This window comes from Archocentrus centrarchus, chromosome 19 (assembly GCF_007364275.1).
Source record: "Archocentrus centrarchus isolate MPI-CPG fArcCen1 chromosome 19, fArcCen1, whole genome shotgun sequence".
Taxonomy (NCBI): Eukaryota; Metazoa; Chordata; class Actinopteri; order Cichliformes; family Cichlidae; genus Archocentrus; species Archocentrus centrarchus.
Genome location: NC_044364.1, coordinates 19,047,019 through 19,065,410, shown reverse-complemented (window position 1 = coordinate 19,065,410; position 18,392 = coordinate 19,047,019). Strand labels below are relative to the sequence as shown.

Below are 18,392 nucleotides of genomic sequence, written 5' to 3'. Positions count from 1 at the left end.
CAATTACACACTCAGAATGAATCTCAGTGCCTATTATATATTTCTTGATTTATGTTAAGTTAAAGTAAATCATAAACAAATAAAAATGATTACGTTTCAGAACAAAAATATGCGTTTCTTGAATTATTTGTCCAAAATTAAAGTTGTTTTAGCTTTTGAGCAAATCTGTCCTAAAAAGCCATCACATTTCCAAATAATGACGTCAGTGGTCTAAATGATTAACAAACTAGCTGAAGGTTGCACTGGAGCCTTTTATGGTTCTAGTTTATTTGAACCCAGAACCTGCTGGTTCAGTGTCAGCCTCTGTGGCACTTTTTAATCTGCTTTTAATATTTTTTTCCTGTCTATATGAGGGCATTTTATCATGTGTATTTTGTGTTTTTATAAATGGCTTTGCAGCGCTAGTTTTGTTAAGTGCTACATAAGTAAAATTTATTCATTTAACAGGAGTCACCACCTGCTGGCCACTAGAAATAATGCAGGTTTTAACTTTGTAACATGGGGCAAAGTTGAGCATTTTGCATGATCTGTGGCCCTGAGCTGCACAGTGGCTATGTCCATCTTTTACATACAGTCTGTGGTATGCACCAAGGGTTCCTGATGAAAGTCATGCAGCTGATTTTCTCTTTCAAATAAAGGAAGGAGCATAAAAACTATCAAACATCAGCCTGTTCATGCACATAGAGTACTCAAAATAAAGTCTTGAGCCACACTTTATTTCTTTATATTTTTCTAGGAAACTGGAAGAAGTTATTAAAACAAACATACACAGAAATACAGTATATGAGGCAGAGTGGCCACCTTTATGACCTCCTTGATTCTTCAGTACAGCCTGACTATTTCTCCAGGCTTCTCGAAGGACGTTCGGAGCTCTTCTTTGGATGTTTCTTCCTTTTGTTCCATTCTGTCAAAATGATCTCCAACAGTACTGGCTGAAATGTATCCTCAAACCATGACGGAGCTGAGACAGAGCGGCTGTAGACACGCACTGTTGTGCCTCTCTCCTGACCTGTATTTGTATTAATGACGATTTGAACCAGACAAATATGAACAGGTTTAATGTGATCACTCATTCTCATTAACGCAAATCCAAACTAGGTCAAATACAGCAACCTGTGGTTCTACAGTGGCTGACATACTCGAGTTGGTATTGGTATGATTCCTGAAAATGAATGGTGTGGATTACCTGTGATGATTCAGTCACACGCACTGTAAACAGCTATTTCTTCACCTTAAATCCAGTAGGTCAGCCAGCCAGCTGTCAGCCAATCAGGACTCCTCCCTCCACAGACCAGAATAAACCCGGAGGAGGCTTCCACTGTGCAAGCACACTCATGCAGAGTCTTCAAACCGAGCAGAGAAGCAACACGAAAACAATGAGAAGCTTTTTCATCTGCACGCTGGCCTTCCTGTCAGCAGCTCAGGCTGTAAGCACATTTTATCTTAAATTTTATATTTATCTTCTTTCATGGGAGTTTATTTGACTTTTTGAAATTTTTCCAGGGCCTGCAGGATGAAAGAAGAAGCCACGAATTAACTTTCCACCCCTCCTCCTCCTCCTCCTCCTCATCTTCGTTCTCCTCGTCCCTTGAACGTTCAGGTGAGAGGCCTCAATTTCTTTATATTTTTCTAGGATAATGAGAAATAGATGTATTCAATCCTGTGCTAACACAAATGGAAATACAGTATATGCAATACTAACGAGCTTGAAAATCAATATTTGGTATGACCATCTTTATTCTTCAGCACAGCCTAAGCTCTCTGAGGCTGCTTCCTGTCCTTTCCTTATGTATTCTTCAGGAAAAGTTTTCTCTTGAAGGACATTCAAAGCTTTTCTTTGGATGCTGGCTGCCTTTTGTTGCATTCTCTGTCAAGATGATCCCACACTGCTTCAACAATGTTACTGATTCATAGATTAGCTTCAGAAACAAAAGGATTCCTGTGAAAACTGGTCAGGTTCAAGGACTGGACTGAAAATGAGTTAAAAAACAGCCAAAGTCCAAAGAAAAACTTTGAAAGAGCTTCAGAAAGGTTGAAGAACTTTTGCTTAAGATCACTTAGAAAATGACAAGAAGGTGTGGCTCCTTGGAAACAAAGTATAAAGATATGAGGGGTGGCTCAAGACTTTTGCACAGTACTGTATGTAAATAAATAAATTATTAAAATAATTAAGAAAAACAATCACTGATAAAAACAAACAAAAAGGTAACAATAGGATAGTAAAAAAAACAAAACAAAACAGTAAAATCCACCAATTAAATCCATTGAAGACTGAAAAATTCAATAATGTAATTATGAAAACCACCAATAATTCAGTAAAATTGAGAACCAAGAAGTAAAAGCAGTAAAATGCATGGAAATAAAAAAGCCGAATAAAACTGAAATAAAACAAAACTTCAGCGTAATAAAATGATCATTCAGACCATAAACCAGACCGCTGAAAGCTGTCGGTCCACAGGAATGTTTTTAGCTCGGTTTAAACACTTCTAATCTTGGAGCGTGTCTGAGTCACCAGGTTGTTCCTGCGGTTTGGAGCATAAAGCAGCTTCACCTGTATTTACCTGGGAATATCCCGGCAGCCTGTTCCAGATTACCGCTTACTCATGTCAGAGAGATATTAACATCCACCAGGTCACGCCCTGAGTCAGGTTAGGGTTACCCCCCCTCTATGAAACACTCAGCTGGCACTTTATCAGGTACACCGTGAGGCTGCCGACAAAGTGCTGGGTCCATGTTCCGCCACAACGGTGGTGTATTGGATTGAGATCTGGTGACTGTGGCAGCTATTTGAGTACAGTGAGCTCACTGTTCCAGAAACCAGTTTGAGATGATTTAAGCTTTGTGACACAGCTGGATCCTGCTGGAAGCATCCATAGGAAGATGGTCTACCCAGGAAGGCTGTGGCACTTAAATGATGCTCAGTTGCACTGATTTGATATTCTCTCAAAGAGCAGTTGAGCAGATGTACCCAATAAAGAATAATATCAATACCTTGTAGCAATGTTAGACTTTTTTTTTTCGTCAGTTCATGAAACCAACCAACAAAAAAATAAAAGGATGGACGAGTCGGGATAAAAAGGCTCCTAACCTTTACAACATTCTTCAAATGATAGAAACTGTGTTATGTTGCTGATGTGCGTCTGGAAAGTGACGTCAGCTTCCACTTTGTTTGTAGGTGAGATCTGTCTCAATGGAGGCAGCTCTATCCGAGCGCTGATCTCCGGCCAGCACATGTTCTGTCTCTGTGCTGACGGCTTTGAGGGGACACACTGTGAAACAGGTGAGCAGCTCAACAAAAAAAAAAAAACAAACTTCACTGATATTTTTTGGATTTTTAATCACCCTCACATCGTGCTGTTGTCCCAGTCAAACAAAGTCACTGCTACGAGGGCATTGGATTGTACTACAAAGGCACGGCGTCTAAAACAGTCAGCGGGCAAACGTGTGCGGAGTGGGACGAGGAGACCAGAAAGCAGTACCTGTCCTCAGACATCAACTCAGGGAGGCACAACTACTGCAGGTCTGTTGAAGTGAAGAGCAGCGGTTCTGATTCCTGTTGCTACAGATTTGCATCCTGGATGATTAGAAAAAAAACTTATGTGAAACCAGAGTTTAGTAATCAGCTGCTTCAGCACGCTCGGGATCACATTTTTAACGGATTTTCCCACAGCTCAATTTTTCTTTTCATCTCTGGAAAACATAAATAAAAACTGTGGAAAAAAAAAAAAATTCAGGCAGGCATGTTAGAGTAATTTACATTATACAAGAGCGATTTAGAAAATGTTTTCAGTTTTGTTTCATCCAGTAATCATTTGCATGTTGTTTCATGTCAAATGCAGTGAGCTGGACTGTTTGTTTACTTGGGTGAGTGGGCTGTTTCTTTCTGCAGAAATCTTCACTACAGACGCCACCCGTGGTGTCGTGTTTGGAAAAACCAGCAGCTTGTGTGGGAATACTGTGATATGCCACTTTGCACCTTTAAGCCATGTAAGTGCATTCTGTGGTGTGACTGTTATTAAAGTCAGTAGAACATTTTTGAGCCTCTTTTCTTTTGCATCAAAAGATGCATTTGAGAAGTGCTGTGAGTCCATGTTTGTTCTCATAGCTGTGGAGTGTTTGCTGACTGGATTTGGGGAATTTTTTTTTTACTGCTGGAAACTAAAAAAAAAAAAAACCCAAAGGGGTTAAATGTTCCTGTGAAATCTAATCCAGTGTGCTTAAAAAAATATTTCTGTCTTGTAGCTCCACCTGCACCTTCAACTGGCTCCACAGAGTCAGAGCCAGGTGAGTCCTCACTAACAGCCTTGTTATTCCTTCTCCCTGCCACACCTTTCAGCTTGTTTTCTTTCCCCCCAGCTGCAGAGACGATGGCATGTGGCCATCGCAGCAGAAGAAAGCAGATGAAGATTGTGGGTGGAAGAGTTGCCACTGTCGAATCCCACCCGTGGATCGCCACCATATTTTGGCATAGCAAATCCCAAGAGGAAGTTTTCCGCTGCGGGGGCAGCCTGATCTCCGCCTGCTGGGTCCTCACAGCCGCCCACTGCTTCCCTGATGGGTAAGAAGAGAGATGACTTACAGGAGCCACAGCAGGTGCTGAGAAATAGCTGTGACTAAACTTATTTTGTGAACTTTTGTTTCAGAAGTAAGAGCGATGCGCAGCGCTTCTCCGTCATCTTGGGGAAAAATGCCCTGAATGAGAGCGACCCCACTGTGGAGCAAAAATTCAGGGTGGAAAAAATCTTCATCCATGAAGGGTTTGATGACAGCGAGGGGAACTTCAACAATGATATTGGTGCGAGCACTAAATCTTTTGTAACTAAGTTTTTAATCGAGCAGAGCGTTACTTAAAGCTCAGTGTTTAAACCGCTTTAGCCTGCACACAGTCACTGTACATCTGCAAGCCTCTTTACAACCCACCTCCACCCCAGCTGGTGTTCTGTACTGGGATTTCCCACCAGGACCCAGAACATACATATGCGAACTCCTACATTTACAGCAAACAGCAGAAAACACTCATTACCTCCTTTTTACATTCACTCTTCTTACTTTAGCAAGAAAAAACAAGGAAAACAAAATGAGATCTTGTACTAAATCTGCTAAATTAAACAAAAGAAGAAGAAGAAAGGGGCTCTGCAAAGACCTGACCAATTAGAGGGTCAAAACCAAATCACTGGGCTCCTCATTCACACACCTTCCTTCTTCTATCTGTGTTCTGTCTCTCTGCCTGTTGAAAGTTGAGCATCTGTAACATCAGTGTCTGTCTGTGTCTGCCACAGTTATGACCATATTTTTAAAAAATTCTTTGAAATCTCCAATCAGATCAAAATTGAGTACGTTTTCTTGAAAATCTGGGAAGGAAAGCTCAGATTTGAGCATGTGTAGCTCTGTAAGCAATCGGGTAACAAAAATTCAAGACAAAGATGTTTGAAACTGAATGTAAAAAACTTGGTTTCATCGCCCATAAGTTGGTTGAGGGTGAATATTTCAGGTTGTGGCTGTGTAGGTAAATCTCTGTCATGTCTTTTTACAGCCTCACTTCCTGTTAAAAGGGCGATCTTCCTCCCCACTCTCACTAAACACCGCTCACAGGGGATCATGTGATCACTGGGATTTTCTCTCTAATATTGTATCAAAAAGCACCTTGAGGCAACTATTGTTGTGAATTCACCAACAAAACTACATTGAACCGAAACCGCTGAATAACCTTGAATCCAGTCAGTGAAGAATGTTAAACTTGTTAATTTAACTCGCCTGACAAACTGAATCATCCTGTAATAAGATTTGAGGAGTTTCTTGAATTTCAGTCATAAAGCTGTAATCAATCAAAGCAGTGATTCTTGTTAACTGTCTTGCAGCCCTGGTGAAGCTGAAGCCCAAACTTGGGAAGTGTGCCACGGAGAGCGACTCGGTGAAGACGGTCTGCCTGCCGCCGCCTCAGCAGAGCCTCCAGCCAGGATTCACCTGCGAGATCGCTGGATACGGGAAAGAAAGTCACGGTGAGGAGAATCCTCTGAGTAATGTTGTTACATCTGACTAAAGGAGATGTTTATCAAGTATGTCCACACTGAAAAATTACAACCTGTAAGTGAAAACTGAACCCAAACCATGAGCATTAACAGGTACCATATTCATAAGAACTTCCTGTCATCACAGTGGAAGCTGACTACATGCAAAATAATCCTTTTGATCAAATAATTATATTTCTTCTGTTTCAGAGAAGTTCAGCTAATCTTTTACATGCCGACCACAAAGCTGGGAATCACTGACACACTGAACTTTGTGCTCATTTTGTTTCCTTTTGTTATGATATCTGAAACATCTCCATCTCCACGTTCAGCCTTCAGGGGTCTAACGGCCTTTCTTCTCTCCAGCTTTGTGGTACAGGTCTCAGTACCTCAGAGAGGCTCAGGTGAGCCTCCTCGCTGACGACGTGTGCCGACAGAAGGATTATTATGAAAACATGATTACTGATAACATGTTTTGTGCTGCTCGTCCAGACTGGAGTCAGGATGCTTGTGAGGTATTTGCACATGTCCGGGCTCGACTTCACTCCCACAGATCGGTTTGTCCTTCAGCGCTGCTCGTCTTTTCTTTCCCTGCAGGGAGACTCAGGAGGACCTCTGGTGTGCGAGGTCGGCAACAGGCTCTTCCTGTTTGGAATAATCAGCTGGGGCGAAGACTGCGCGAAAAAGTTGCGCCCCGGTGTTTACACCAGAGTGACCAACTACAACAAATGGATAGAAAAGAAGACTGGCTTGGAGTCCATCACTGCTGGAGCCATGTTCCCTCATAAATGACCTTTGAGGCCTGCACACGTGGAGAACCATTTGCTCATCACTCATACTGTAGGCTGGTTGCTGGTTGTTTTGTGTTGGTAAACCTCTGTAAAGTCATGCTGTGTATCCTCTGGTATTTGTGTAATTTCATTTTCATTCCACATCCTCCGGCCGCTACACTGCTTCTTGTTACTGGTGCTGTTTTTTTATTGCTGCAGTGGCTGCAAAGGAAAGATATTTTTATTTTTTATTATCTTAACAAATCCCAAGACAGGAACAAAAGCTGGCAGTGATTGTAGCACACAGTGTGTGCATTTAAGCCTGACATATGGCAGAAAGCCACAATATTAGAACAACAGTGAAGCACAGAATCTGTGAAGCCATCATTTGTTATCAGGCCCTGAGGTGCATAGCAGCAGATTTTTAATCCCAGAAGTTGTGAGATTGGGCCTCATGGACTGAATCTGTTTTTCCATCTCACACACGTTCAGTCAGAATGAGATCTGGCAAACTCAGAGGACCAGCCAGCAGCTTGAATTCTTTGTTTTCTTTTTCAAACCGTACTTGTGAGTCATCTCAAAATGAATTTCTGTTATTACTGACGCTCTTCTGCCCATTGGAGGTGCATTCTTTGGTGAACAGGAGTCAAGCTTACTTCTGAATTTATGTAACAGCACTTTGAGCCCCCATTACGAATTCAAAACAGCTGAGCGCTGGCACACATTCAGCGGTGCTCTTGTTCTTATATCAAACAACTGGCTCTTTACCTTTTACCTGGTATATTCCTCCTCTTCAAAGGTGCTAAGATAATCGATACGCAACATTACTTATTCAACAGTGTTATTCTTGTCTTAAGGACCATATAGCATCAGTGATTTTGCCATTTTTATCATCTTCCAGTCAGGTTTACTTTAGCTCAAAGTTAAAGCCGCTCTCATGTTTGTGCTATTAAAGGTAGACACACTGAGATTGTACAGGACTTATTTTTTCTTATTTTTTTTTGCAGAAACTTTCAAGAATAAAAGTATTGTGCTTAGCTGAAATGTTGATATTCTTACATACAGAATAATGTGTGTCATGCTGTGTGATAGTTACTTCTATCTGGTCTCCATGCAGTCACGTCCACACCTACTTATTCACCGGTTTCACTGTGAAAATTAAGAAAACAAAACGATGAAATCACACACATACCTGTGACAGATTGGGACATCATCATCAGTTTCATGAGGTCATACCTGGGATGATTTTTTAACAAATCATCCCAGGTATGTTTACAGTTTATTGCAGGCTGCATTCATATTTTATACTTTATAGTTCCAAAATTTTCAGTTTTGTTCCACACGAGCCTGGAATAAGCTGGTGTGTCCAAACTTGTGACTAGTACGGTATCATTGTGAGACCTTTTTTTTTTTTTTTTATATATTTTTGTGGATTATTCTGTAGCTTTTCTTCAGATGTTTTCTTCTTTAAATGAAATAAACTTTATTTTACTGGCTTTATAACTTTATTCATTGGATGTTTGTATTGGAGGGTCCATGGTCAGGGAGGAGGCCACAAATCAGTGTACTGATAAATGAGGAGGGTTATGTCAGAAAGATTTCCATTCCAGATTGGTTGGAGCCCGGTTTAACATCGACCACCTCCAGTGTTGTTGGCCAACAGGCTGCCGGTGAAAACTGTGCTACTGTTGTCTTAAGGCAAAGGAAGAGGAGAGGGGGAAGATGTATTTGGAACCAGACAGAAGAAAGGGAAGGCAGGAGTGAGAAGGTGAGAGCAGGGACTGGCAGAGCTGGCTGATATGGAGAGGAGGACGGTAGATACATCTGTGTTAGGGAAGGTGGGAGGGAAGGGCAGCATGGCCAGGAGCACTGGAAGCATGAAGATGCTAAGATTTGTGATCAGGATTTTACAGTGGATGCTCTTCCTGATGCAACTCTTCCCATTTATCCCATCTCAGGACTGGCATTAGAGTACACTGATTGTAGTGTGTAGAAAAAGCTGATGAAAGAATGTATAAATGTGAGTTGTAGTCTGAAGCACTTTGAGTGGTGTTACAGTGGATTGCCATTTCAGTGTAGCCCTTCATCAGTGGATGACCGGGACATGTGCCACTTATCATGGCAGCCTTTTAACGACTTCAGTCAGACTTTATGCTCGGATCAAAACAAGACAGATCAACAAAGACAATAAATCAATTTTCAGTACTTTAAAATAAGAAAGTCAAGGTCAAACTGGACAGCACAGTGGCATGGTGGTTAGCACTGGTGCCTCACAGTTAGAATAACATCTAGGAGGTCTGGGTTTGATTCCACCTTGGCCCAGGCCTCTCTCTCTTTCTGTGTGGAGTTTGCATGTTCTCCCCGTGTCTGCGTGGGTTTCCTCCAGGTACTCCGGTTTCCTCCCACAGTCCAAAAACATGCACTTACTGGGGTTAGGTTGATTGGCCACTCTAAATCGCCCATAGGTGTGAATGAGAGTGTGGATGGTTGTCTGTCTCTCTGTGTTGGTCCTGTGACAGGCTGGATGTACCCTGCCTCTCGCCCTATGATAGCTGGGATGGGATAGGCTGTTGGAACCATGTGTCTTCAGGAACACAAGTGAAGCTGTCAGAAAGTGATTGTAAACACAATAAAAATATCATTAAAATATCCAAACATGCTTCAGGACTTTTAAATTTTATACACACAGTGACCACAGGAGGGTGCTACACACACACACACACACACACACACACACACTCAAACATACACACAGAGGTGAGAAAATGAGACCTTGCATAGTCTTTTTATTATATAGTTTCAGTGGTTTCCAAACCATTACTGATCTTAATAGAGAGCTCTATTTTAGTAGTTTCGTTATAACTTCTTCTTTGGGAGTACTAAAACTGGGAAAGGAGCAACAAAGCTGCTTTTATTTGACCACTATCTGTGTAGATTCTCAGTCATCCAGGTCATAGTAGTCTCTGGAGCTTGAAAAAGGCGACTGGACTTCTTTTTGTTTCTTGAAGACGTTTCACCTCTCATCCGAAAGGCTTCTTCAGTTCTCAACCAAATGGTGGAGAGACCCAGGTATTTAAACCCCTGTGGGCGTAGTCCCCTGGAGGTGGTTATGACCCTCTATTGATCATGTGCTTGAACACATGTGCCCAGGTGTGAAGGGGGCGTGGGTCATATTTAATCAGTGGTTTCAGTTGAAACCAATTTAGGACTCCGCTCCATTGTTTCCTGTGGCCTATTGAGGTCACTGGAACAAAGGTGTGAACGGGGGTTGAGACGTCTGGGAAGGGAGCTCAGGACAGCACTGTAAGCGGGGGAAAGTTGGTGACGTAATCCACCTCCTCTGTTCAATGATGGTTGTTCACAGTGGACATAGATGGCTTCTTTCACTCCTCTTTCAAACCATCTGTTTTCCCTGTCCAAAATGTGAACATTGGCATCCTCAAAAGAGTGCCCTTTTTCCTTCAGATGCAGATGTACTGCTGAATCTTGTCCTGTCGAGGTGGCTCTTCTATGTTGTGCCATTCGTTTGTGAAGAGGCTGTTTGGTTTCACCAATGTAGAGGTCCGAGCACTCTTCACTGCACTGAACAGCATACACTACATCGCTGATCTTGTGTTTGGCGGGTTTGTCCTTGGGATGAACCAGTTTTTGTCTTAGGGTGTGACTTGGTTTGAAGTATACTGAGATGTCATGCTTGGAGAAAATTCTTCTGAGTTTCTCTGACAAGCCTGACACATATGGGATGACAATGTTGTTCCTCTTGTCCTTCCTATTCTCTGTAGTTTGTGTTTGGCCTTCATTCCTGTGCTGATTTGATGAAGGCCCAGTTCACACCTGGGCACATGTGTTCACACACATGATCAATAGAGGGTCATAACCACCTTCAGGGGACTACGCCTGGGTCTCTCCACCAATTGGTTGAGAACTGAAGAAGCCTTTCGGATGAGAGGTGAAACGTCTTCAAGAAACAAAAAGAAGTCCAGTCGCCTTTTTCAAGCTCCAGAGACTATTTGACCACTAGATGGTGCTAAAGTGATAAAAGACCAATACACATATGACTACTGGATCCTGATATGATAAGACATGGTTTAAAGTTCAGTGGTCGGGTAGGATGCCTTGTGCACATCATAAACTAAAATGTAGATAAAAAAAGGGTTTCTAACATAAAATAAGGTCCATAAAACTGCTCGTCCCTGGGTGGAGTTTGTCATGATCACTAGTCTGACCTCTCCTTTAGGGTATGTTTGTATCCTCCTTGTTCAGTGCCTGCATGTTGGGGTTTTTCCCAGTGGAAAAGTGGGTTGCTTCCCTGCACCTTTAGACCCTGATGTTCAGAGGTCACTGCCTTTTTTGTGTTCCTGAGTGGGGTACACAAAAAAGGCAGTGACCTCTGAAATAACAAAACCTGAAATTAAAAAAAACATTTTTGTTAACTATAATAAAGAAAAACAATAATTAAAAGGAAAAAGCGATAAGTAGAACTATATGGTGAGTTTACAAAACTAACTAAAACCAAATGAAATTTTAGATAAAATGCGCTTCATTTTCATGTTTTTCAGTTTATTTTAAAGCCTTGTAGATTGATATGAAATTATTTTTTTCCACCCTCGCAGTTTTAGCTGGGGGCATTCGGCACACGTGCACACTGTTGCACCTCTGTAGAAATATAGCTACTTGCCCGGTCTACGCACCTCCCAACGATTGTGATCAACCTGTTTAGCACTGTTGAGTCCACTTGTGCGTTTTTGGTGACTTCACCACAGTGTTTGAATTTATCAGTGAGAGAACAATCAGGAATAATAATCAAGACATCAATATAATTCCTGGAGGGAGATTGCTCAAACTATTAGAATGGACGTGAGGGACTGAACAAAGTGAAAAATAGAGGGACAAATATGTTTGCAGCAAAAAACTAATCACAAAGAGCGAGGACCAAAAATAAGTCCCAGCCAGCACCACATATAAACACGAGCACATGACCGGAAGATAATTAGCACACACAATCCAGCCACACAAGCATAAATGCAGACATGAGGTCGGCCACTTGTGTAGGTTGTGTACAGAGGCCACAAAGACCCAGCACTGAAGTCTAAAGCCGAGTTTCAATTAGTACCTACGCAGCGGGGGTCGACTCAACTCAGCACTACTCGCCACCTCAATGTGGGTGGAGTCAATATAGCAACACGGGCAGAAGTCTCCTGACATAATTTGTGTGCTACTTGAAACACAACACAATAACAAATGAGATAGAGGCAAGCTAACATAGCTAATGGCAGTTTACTATTGTCATCATGCATAAGTCTCCCATACAATGTTTTAATGGATGTTATCATTGTTGAGTATTAACCCTATACCACTGAACATGTTGTAATCAGCTTAGTGTACTTCAAAAGTGCTGCCATTCACCTCATGCTGAGGTGGATTTATTGCTTGTGTCAACGGGCCAAAAATAGCACATGTATGGGCTTGCAGGACTTTTGCAGCTATATAAATGATCACAAATAATGGTATATCTCTTACAGTTTACAACCATTTGTTACAGTGTGCATACAGTCAGGAAAATAAGGATGTTTCAATCACTTCCATGGCCACAGGTGTATAAACCAAACACCTAGGCATGCAGACTGCTTCTACAAACATTTGTATAGAGAATGAGTCGCCCTCAGGAGCTCAGTGAATTCCAGCATGGTACTGTGATAGGATGCCACCAGTGCAACAAGTCCAGTTGTGAGACTACTGAATATTCCACAGTCAGCTGTTAGTGATATTATAACAAAGTGGAAGTGATTGGGAATGACAACAACTCAGCCATGCAGTGATAGGCCACGTAAAATCACAGAGTGGGGTCAGTGGATGCTAAGGGTCATAGTGTGCAGAGATCACCAGCTTTCTGCAGAATCAATCACTACAGACCTCCAAACTTCATGTGGTCTTCATGTGGCTGTTAGAGCTGCAAAAGGTGGGTCGACGTCATGTTAAACCCCATGGATTGAGAATGGGATGTCACTCAAGTTTGTTAGCAAATACTTTTAGCAGTAGTATAGTGTATAATCTCTCCAGCGTGTCTGGATCTGCCTCGGGATGTCCTTCCAGTAGGACATGCCCGGAACACCTTATCCGAGAAGCACCCAGGAGGAAATAAGGATATATATATTCCACTGACTCAGTAATTAAATTAGTCAAACAAATGTGTTTGCAGGAAGCACTCGAAGTCTTTACTGAAGTCAAGGTACCACCCTACAGATGAAAGCTGTCCGTTGTTTGCTCCACCTTAACACTCAGTCTCAGTCACGCAAGACACTGGAACCCACCTCACTCGTTCACAGCAAATGCAAGATAACTGGAAAAAAAACCCCACAAATTAGAATTCTAAATTAACAATCTAAAATTATTTTAAAAATATATAGGCATCTTTTTGTGGTCATTGCATATTTTTCAACATGTTGCGCCTCTTTCCCCTTGTATGCAATTAGTAAACTTTGCCTCTGATTCACTCGTGCAGCGCTGTGGCTCAGTGGTCCTGTAAGCAAGCTGAACATCAGTCTGCATGAATAACTCTGCAAAGAGATGAAAGCATTTATTGAAAGTTTACTAATTAATTAATGAATTAACTAATGCTTAAGTTAAAAATAAGATAAAATAAAAAAAAAACAAAAAATCATTTTGTAGAATATGTTCTTGATCGTACTGGATTCAAAGAATTTCATCTTTAATGTGCCTATAAATTTAATATGTAATCTATCTATCCATCTATCCATCTATCCATCTATCTATCCTCTCTTGCTCTCGGACAGAGACGAACACATTTTTCTTCTCTCCCTAACCCTTCCTTATTTACCCTGCTTGCTGCTTTGCTGCTTTAGAGCCTCTCTTGACACATCTTCCGAATCATGAATCATGAAACTATTACAAAACTGTTAAGCCCTTTGTGAACAGAGGGATTGTGCAAGTAGGAAAAAAACTGAAAACCAGAATTTAACAGCAGCTGCAATGATGGACCGGTTTCGGTGGTTTAGGCATCGTGGGACGTTTTTGGGTCCAGCCCTAGTTACCAGACTTTCACATACTTTCACCTGGTATCTGTCACATGCTGTCTCTGAGTTGTTTCAAATGTCCTTGGAGGAAATATCAAATATTTCCACCCTCCAGTTGTAGAGTTAAAGTGATCATGTACTCTTTAAGTGACATCACCTGTGCATTGGTGCAAATGCCTGAAAACAGAGCAGAGGCACACCCACTTCCTTTATGCTCAGGTGTGAGGTGTGACTGAGTGGGTGTGACTTTAAACTTGTCTCTAAATCAAAGTTCAGCCTGTTTCCAGAGGACTCTCTGCCAGCCTGTGCGTGTCACCTAAAGCGAAGTAAGTGCTCTAATTTGGAGATACTTCTGCAAGTGTTTTTGTCAGTTTGTTGATTTTAGTCTATAAACATATTTAATAATGGCTGCTAGAGACAACTTTAAATCCTTTCTTTGGTTATATGTAATGTTTACTTTGCTTCATCCTCATATCAAATCCTCAAATGAGCATCTAGCAGCATTTTTCAGGTGTTTATTTCAGCTGGGAGTTAAATGCATTTCCTGGCAGAGCTTCAGAACACTTTGCATGGTTCACATCTGGTTTTCCTCATCCCTGTCTCGCAGCCATTTCCAGCAGCTGCCACCATGCCTGAGAACGCAGAGGCACACTCCGCCACGCTCACCACCAACCGCAACTGCACCATTGAGATCACCAATGTCAGCTCTGTCTACTGCCTCGTCAACCCAAAGTAACGGACGTCAAACTGTTCCTGTTGTATTTCAGTATTTCTCTCTGATGTAACTGTGAAGAAGTTCATATTTTGCTTCATTGCACGTGTTTTCATGCTGTGCCATGTAGGAAAGCATTTGTTGTTAGCAGTCAAACCAAAAAAGACATTTATCTTCTAAAATGCCCGTGAGATGCACAATTATCAAAAATTAGACAAAAGCTCTTGTGTATTTTTTTTCTGTGTTCTTCCACCCCCACCCCCCCCCACCCCACCCCACCCAACACCCCAGATCCATCTAACACCTGAGATTAGACTGAATTAGTTCTGAAACAATGGGCCCACATATCTTTGTTCATTCATCCTTTTTCAGCAGACTAAAGCTACGGGAAACGCAGCTGTTTCTTTTTGGATTTTAATTATTGTGAATTATTGTGTCTATTAGTACTATTTTTTTAATTTTTGTGTCACCTTTTAGTTGTATTTAATACTTTATTTAATACTTGATGTTTTGTGGTTCTTTTTGGTCACTAGACAAAAAGACATTTCCATTTCTATTGATATTTAATCCTGTTGAGTCTGATTTAAGAGACATTACAGTGGCTCTGACCTAGTCACCTCTAACCCCTTTGGACCCTATGTTCTAATCTAGCTCAACCTCCAGCAGGGCCAGTATTAAATATCTAATAACATAATCAGTCAGGGGGATATTATAAGTTGACTAAGTGCACTGACTTCCTCCCCCCGTCTTTCAGGATCCACATGGAAAGTGGCTTCTCCCACAGCCCTCCGCAGCCCACCGTGCGCACCAATAAGACAGAGGTGTGCTCTTTCACCAAGGATGACAACACAGCATCAGGCGCTGTGGGTGTCCTGACCTACGAGCTGTTCGACATGCGCAACCGCCGCTGCGATGGCATCATGGCCGTCATGTTCTCTGTGCCATTCGACTACAACTTCTACAAGAACTGGCTGGGTGTGGGCATCTTTGAGCAGTCACGAGCTGTCGACAGTAAGCTGTTCAACTACATGTACAACGACAAGAACTGCAGCGACTTTGTTCGCTACGAGGCCAACGGCTCAGGGGTGGCGTACAGGGGGAAGGCGCTGGACGTGAGGGCCTGCATGTCTGATGAGGGCAAGGCTATCGTTAAACTGGAGCTGTACGACAGGATGGGCTGAAGAGTCTGTTTGTGTTGGGTGTGAGAACAAAATGCTCAGAAATGATTGAGTGTATTTGCAGATATTCCTGAAAACTAAAGTGCAAGTTGTCATCCTTGTCCACATGTAGGTGAATAAAAAAAACAGTTCAACTGCTTTCTCGTCTTCTGTGTTTCTTTGTTTGATCTAAAAATAAAACTTCAGACATGACTGCAAATGCAGAAGTAAATGAAAAACTTCATTATTAATCATATTAGAAGTACTTAGCACTTCAGCATAAAGCCTGTGACTTATTCAGTTTTGCCATATAATATTTTTCTGAGTTTGGGCTTCAATTTTCACTACCTAAAATACTTTCTAGTTACTAATGGCACACTGGAACAAAAGAGTACAAACTTGCAATTTGGGAATCAAAGAGAAACAAATAAGTTTAAAAATAAGTATTTTAAAAATATTTAGTGTCTTTGGAGTATTTGAAAAGAAATGAAAAGGGAGTTCTTTCTCCCATGCTCACCAAATGCTGCAAACAGGGGATCATGTAAACTTAATATATAACATGGCTTTGGATCCTGCAGTTGTTGGGAGCTGTTGCTCTGAAGCAAATAGAAAAGCTTTGAAATTTAATGAAACGGAATCCGTGCACTCTCCTTCTAAGTGTTAGGGGTGCATACTGTATTATTAAGCACTCTAATCTCTAACTATTGCCGACTTATTTTTTTGGAGGTCACATCAAACTTTGCAGAGCAGATGACAGAAACAGCATGTCAGAAATACTTAGAAGGTAATCTTTGTCATAATTGTGTTTAATGCTTTGGTTGCTGTTTTTACAGCACAGTGTCTCATATTTTTTCTTATATTGAAAATCATAAAACTCTTCTTCTTCTTCCAGTATAATAACACAATACTATTACAGGTGCAGGATCACTTATAACACATCCGGACCTCCCCTTCTTCTTCTTCTTCTTCTTCTTCTTTTTTAGGTTTAATGTTCCTTCTCTTGTTTTTTAGTTTGGTGTGGGTTGTTAATTGCTCAAGACACTTTGTCCATTCATTTTTAGTTTTTCAGACCATAAGTAATTATCTGTTTATTAACCTTTTATTGATCATCAACCTTTCAATAGACATGACCTTAACCCTAAGAGTGTCTAAACCCTCAACAGAGGTGCTGTGTATTCCTTTCTCCGTGCAGGCAATGAAAAAGAAAATCACAGACCCAGAAACTGAAGGTGTGGCGCACACAAAATCCCTAAAGCTCAAACCAGTTCCCATCTTGACAAATATCCAGCAGAGGGAGAACAAAAGACTACAGTTACTCTGTTCTGTTAGCTGCACCCTCCGAGCTACGCCTCTGCACACATGCTTGAGGCAAAGATGGCACAGCACACAGGGAGTGACAGAGAATTGGGTGGATGGATATGGGTGGAGACACCTTTGGGTGCCACACATTCCCCAACAAGTCCCGTGTGAAGGTTGAACTCAGTGTCTCAAATCTGCCCAAGCACGAGCCAGCAACACACAGGTGATCCACACAGGTAAGCTGCTCCTTTCCTGCTCTGTTATTTAAGAGTTTGCAGACAAATATTTTTGTTGTAGATGTGGATTTAGCTCTAAGCATTTTTATTACAGTCTGTTAAACTCATTAACGGAGCTGCAGGTTGCATTTCTGCTCTGTTGCAGCTTTACAAGTGCCACTATGAGTGAATCCGCAGAGGCTCTGGCCGTCGAAAGCCGAAGGAATGTCACCATTGAGATCACCAACCTCACTAGCAACTACTGTCTGGTTGACCCTAAGTAAGTCCAAAATGAGTACATGTCTGTTCCCTTTGTCTGTACAGATTGAAGTTCAAATGTTCTGCAGGTACTGCTTGACAAATAATAATTGCTTGACAATTTATCTTCTAATTTTTCTTCCTTCTACCTTCTTTATTTTTCTTGTCTTTGTTACTGTGGGGGAAAAAAAAAAGGGTTTTCCTGGAAAGCGGCAACTGCCACAGCCCCCCCCAACCTACTGTGCGCCCACAAAACACTGAAGTGTGCAACTTCAGCAAAGGCAAAGGCAAAGCCAAAGGTGCAGTGGGCGTGCTGACCTATGATCTGTTTAAGAGGGAAAATAACAGAGCTGACGAAACCCTCGCTATCATGTTCTCCGTGCCATTTGACTATAACATGTACAAGAACTCATTTGCCTTGGGAATCTACAAGAAGGGCAAAGAGTGCAATGAGAGTCTGTACAAGGAGATGTATTACAACAAAGAGAAGGTGGGATTCGTGCGGGAGGAACCCAAGGGCAGCGGCCTCACCTTTGAGGGCTCGTGCCTGGACATCAAGGGAACCATGTGCCCACTGGGCAGGGCCATCATGAAGGTGGAGATCTGGGACAAGCTCTTCAGTCCCCAGATGCAGCAATCTTACTGAGCTATTGATTTATATCTGTCAAATTCATCCTTTCTGACACATCATTGTGTAGCCATGTGTACAACTGTGCTGCCGCATTACCTCTAAATGCAATAAATTCTTAAAAGTCTGATGTGACAAAATATGAGTGTTTGTGATCATTTGAAATGAAAAACATAAACCAAGAAATTTTAACTTGTGGAGTAAGATTGTGAGTCTTTCCTATGTTTCATCAGTTTGTTCTGGGTATTAAGAACAAAACTAGGAGGCGTGGAAAGTAATTAACTGCAATAACTCAAGAACTGTATTAGAAT

The 18,392-nt window shown here is 41.6% G+C and overlaps 3 protein-coding genes across 4 annotated transcripts; all 3 read left to right on the top strand.

Moving 5' to 3' along the window:
* The first annotated feature begins 1,319 nt into the window (after positions 1 to 1,319).
* Positions 1,320 to 8,264, top strand: plaub (plasminogen activator, urokinase b). Its single transcript, XM_030755390.1, has 11 exons — positions 1,320 to 1,427; positions 1,504 to 1,600; positions 3,176 to 3,280; positions 3,367 to 3,520; positions 3,890 to 3,987; positions 4,243 to 4,284; positions 4,357 to 4,558; positions 4,644 to 4,795; positions 5,859 to 5,999; positions 6,375 to 6,523; positions 6,606 to 8,264. Exons 1-11 carry the CDS (start codon positions 1,335 to 1,337, stop codon positions 6,798 to 6,800), a joined length of 1,428 nt encoding a protein of 475 aa, XP_030611250.1. The 5' UTR covers positions 1,320 to 1,334; the 3' UTR covers positions 6,801 to 8,264.
* Positions 8,265 to 14,046: 5,782 nt separating this feature from the next.
* Positions 14,047 to 15,834, top strand: LOC115798663 (DELTA-sagatoxin-Srs1a-like). Its single transcript, XM_030755589.1, has 3 exons — positions 14,047 to 14,138; positions 14,420 to 14,544; positions 15,279 to 15,834. The coding sequence occupies exons 2-3, from the start codon at positions 14,441 to 14,443 to the stop codon at positions 15,703 to 15,705; spliced, it is 531 nt and encodes a 176-aa protein (XP_030611449.1). The 5' UTR covers positions 14,047 to 14,138; positions 14,420 to 14,440; the 3' UTR covers positions 15,706 to 15,834.
* A 1,297-nt stretch (positions 15,835 to 17,131) lies between these two features.
* LOC115798712 (DELTA-stichotoxin-Hcr4a-like) lies at positions 17,132 to 18,216 on the top strand. Of its 2 annotated transcripts, XM_030755659.1 has the most exons (3): positions 17,132 to 17,216; positions 17,362 to 17,475; positions 17,649 to 18,216. In XM_030755659.1, exons 2-3 carry the CDS (start codon positions 17,378 to 17,380, stop codon positions 18,097 to 18,099), a joined length of 549 nt encoding a protein of 182 aa, XP_030611519.1. In that variant the 5' UTR covers positions 17,132 to 17,216; positions 17,362 to 17,377; the 3' UTR covers positions 18,100 to 18,216. The 2 variants fall into 2 exon arrangements, with proteins under 2 accessions (XP_030611519.1, XP_030611520.1); XM_030755660.1 differs by lacking the exon at positions 17,132 to 17,216 and having other exon boundaries at positions 17,343 to 17,475.
* The last annotated feature ends 176 nt before the right edge of the window (positions 18,217 to 18,392 follow it).

What these genes read in the sequence shown, in the direction of transcription:
- LOC115798712 (XM_030755659.1), top strand. Translation starts at nt 17,378, where the DNA reads ATGAGTGAATCCGCAGAGGCTCTGGCCGTCGAAAGCCGAAGGAATGTC. An exon ending in TACTGTCTGGTTGACCCTAA is followed by an intron (nt 17,476 to 17,648) that starts GTAAGTCCAAAA and finishes GAAAAAAAAAAG; the next exon opens with GGTTTTCCTGGAAAGCGGCA.
- plaub (XM_030755390.1), top strand. Translation starts at nt 1,335, where the DNA reads ATGCAGAGTCTTCAAACCGAGCAGAGAAGCAACACGAAAACAATGAGA. An exon ending in TCCTGTCAGCAGCTCAGGCT is followed by an intron (nt 1,428 to 1,503) that starts GTAAGCACATTT and finishes AAATTTTTCCAG; the next exon opens with GGCCTGCAGGATGAAAGAAG. An exon ending in GGGGACACACTGTGAAACAG is followed by an intron (nt 3,281 to 3,366) that starts GTGAGCAGCTCA and finishes CTGTTGTCCCAG; the next exon opens with TCAAACAAAGTCACTGCTAC.
- LOC115798663 (XM_030755589.1), top strand. Translation starts at nt 14,441, where the DNA reads ATGCCTGAGAACGCAGAGGCACACTCCGCCACGCTCACCACCAACCGC. An exon ending in TACTGCCTCGTCAACCCAAA is followed by an intron (nt 14,545 to 15,278) that starts GTAACGGACGTC and finishes CCCGTCTTTCAG; the next exon opens with GATCCACATGGAAAGTGGCT.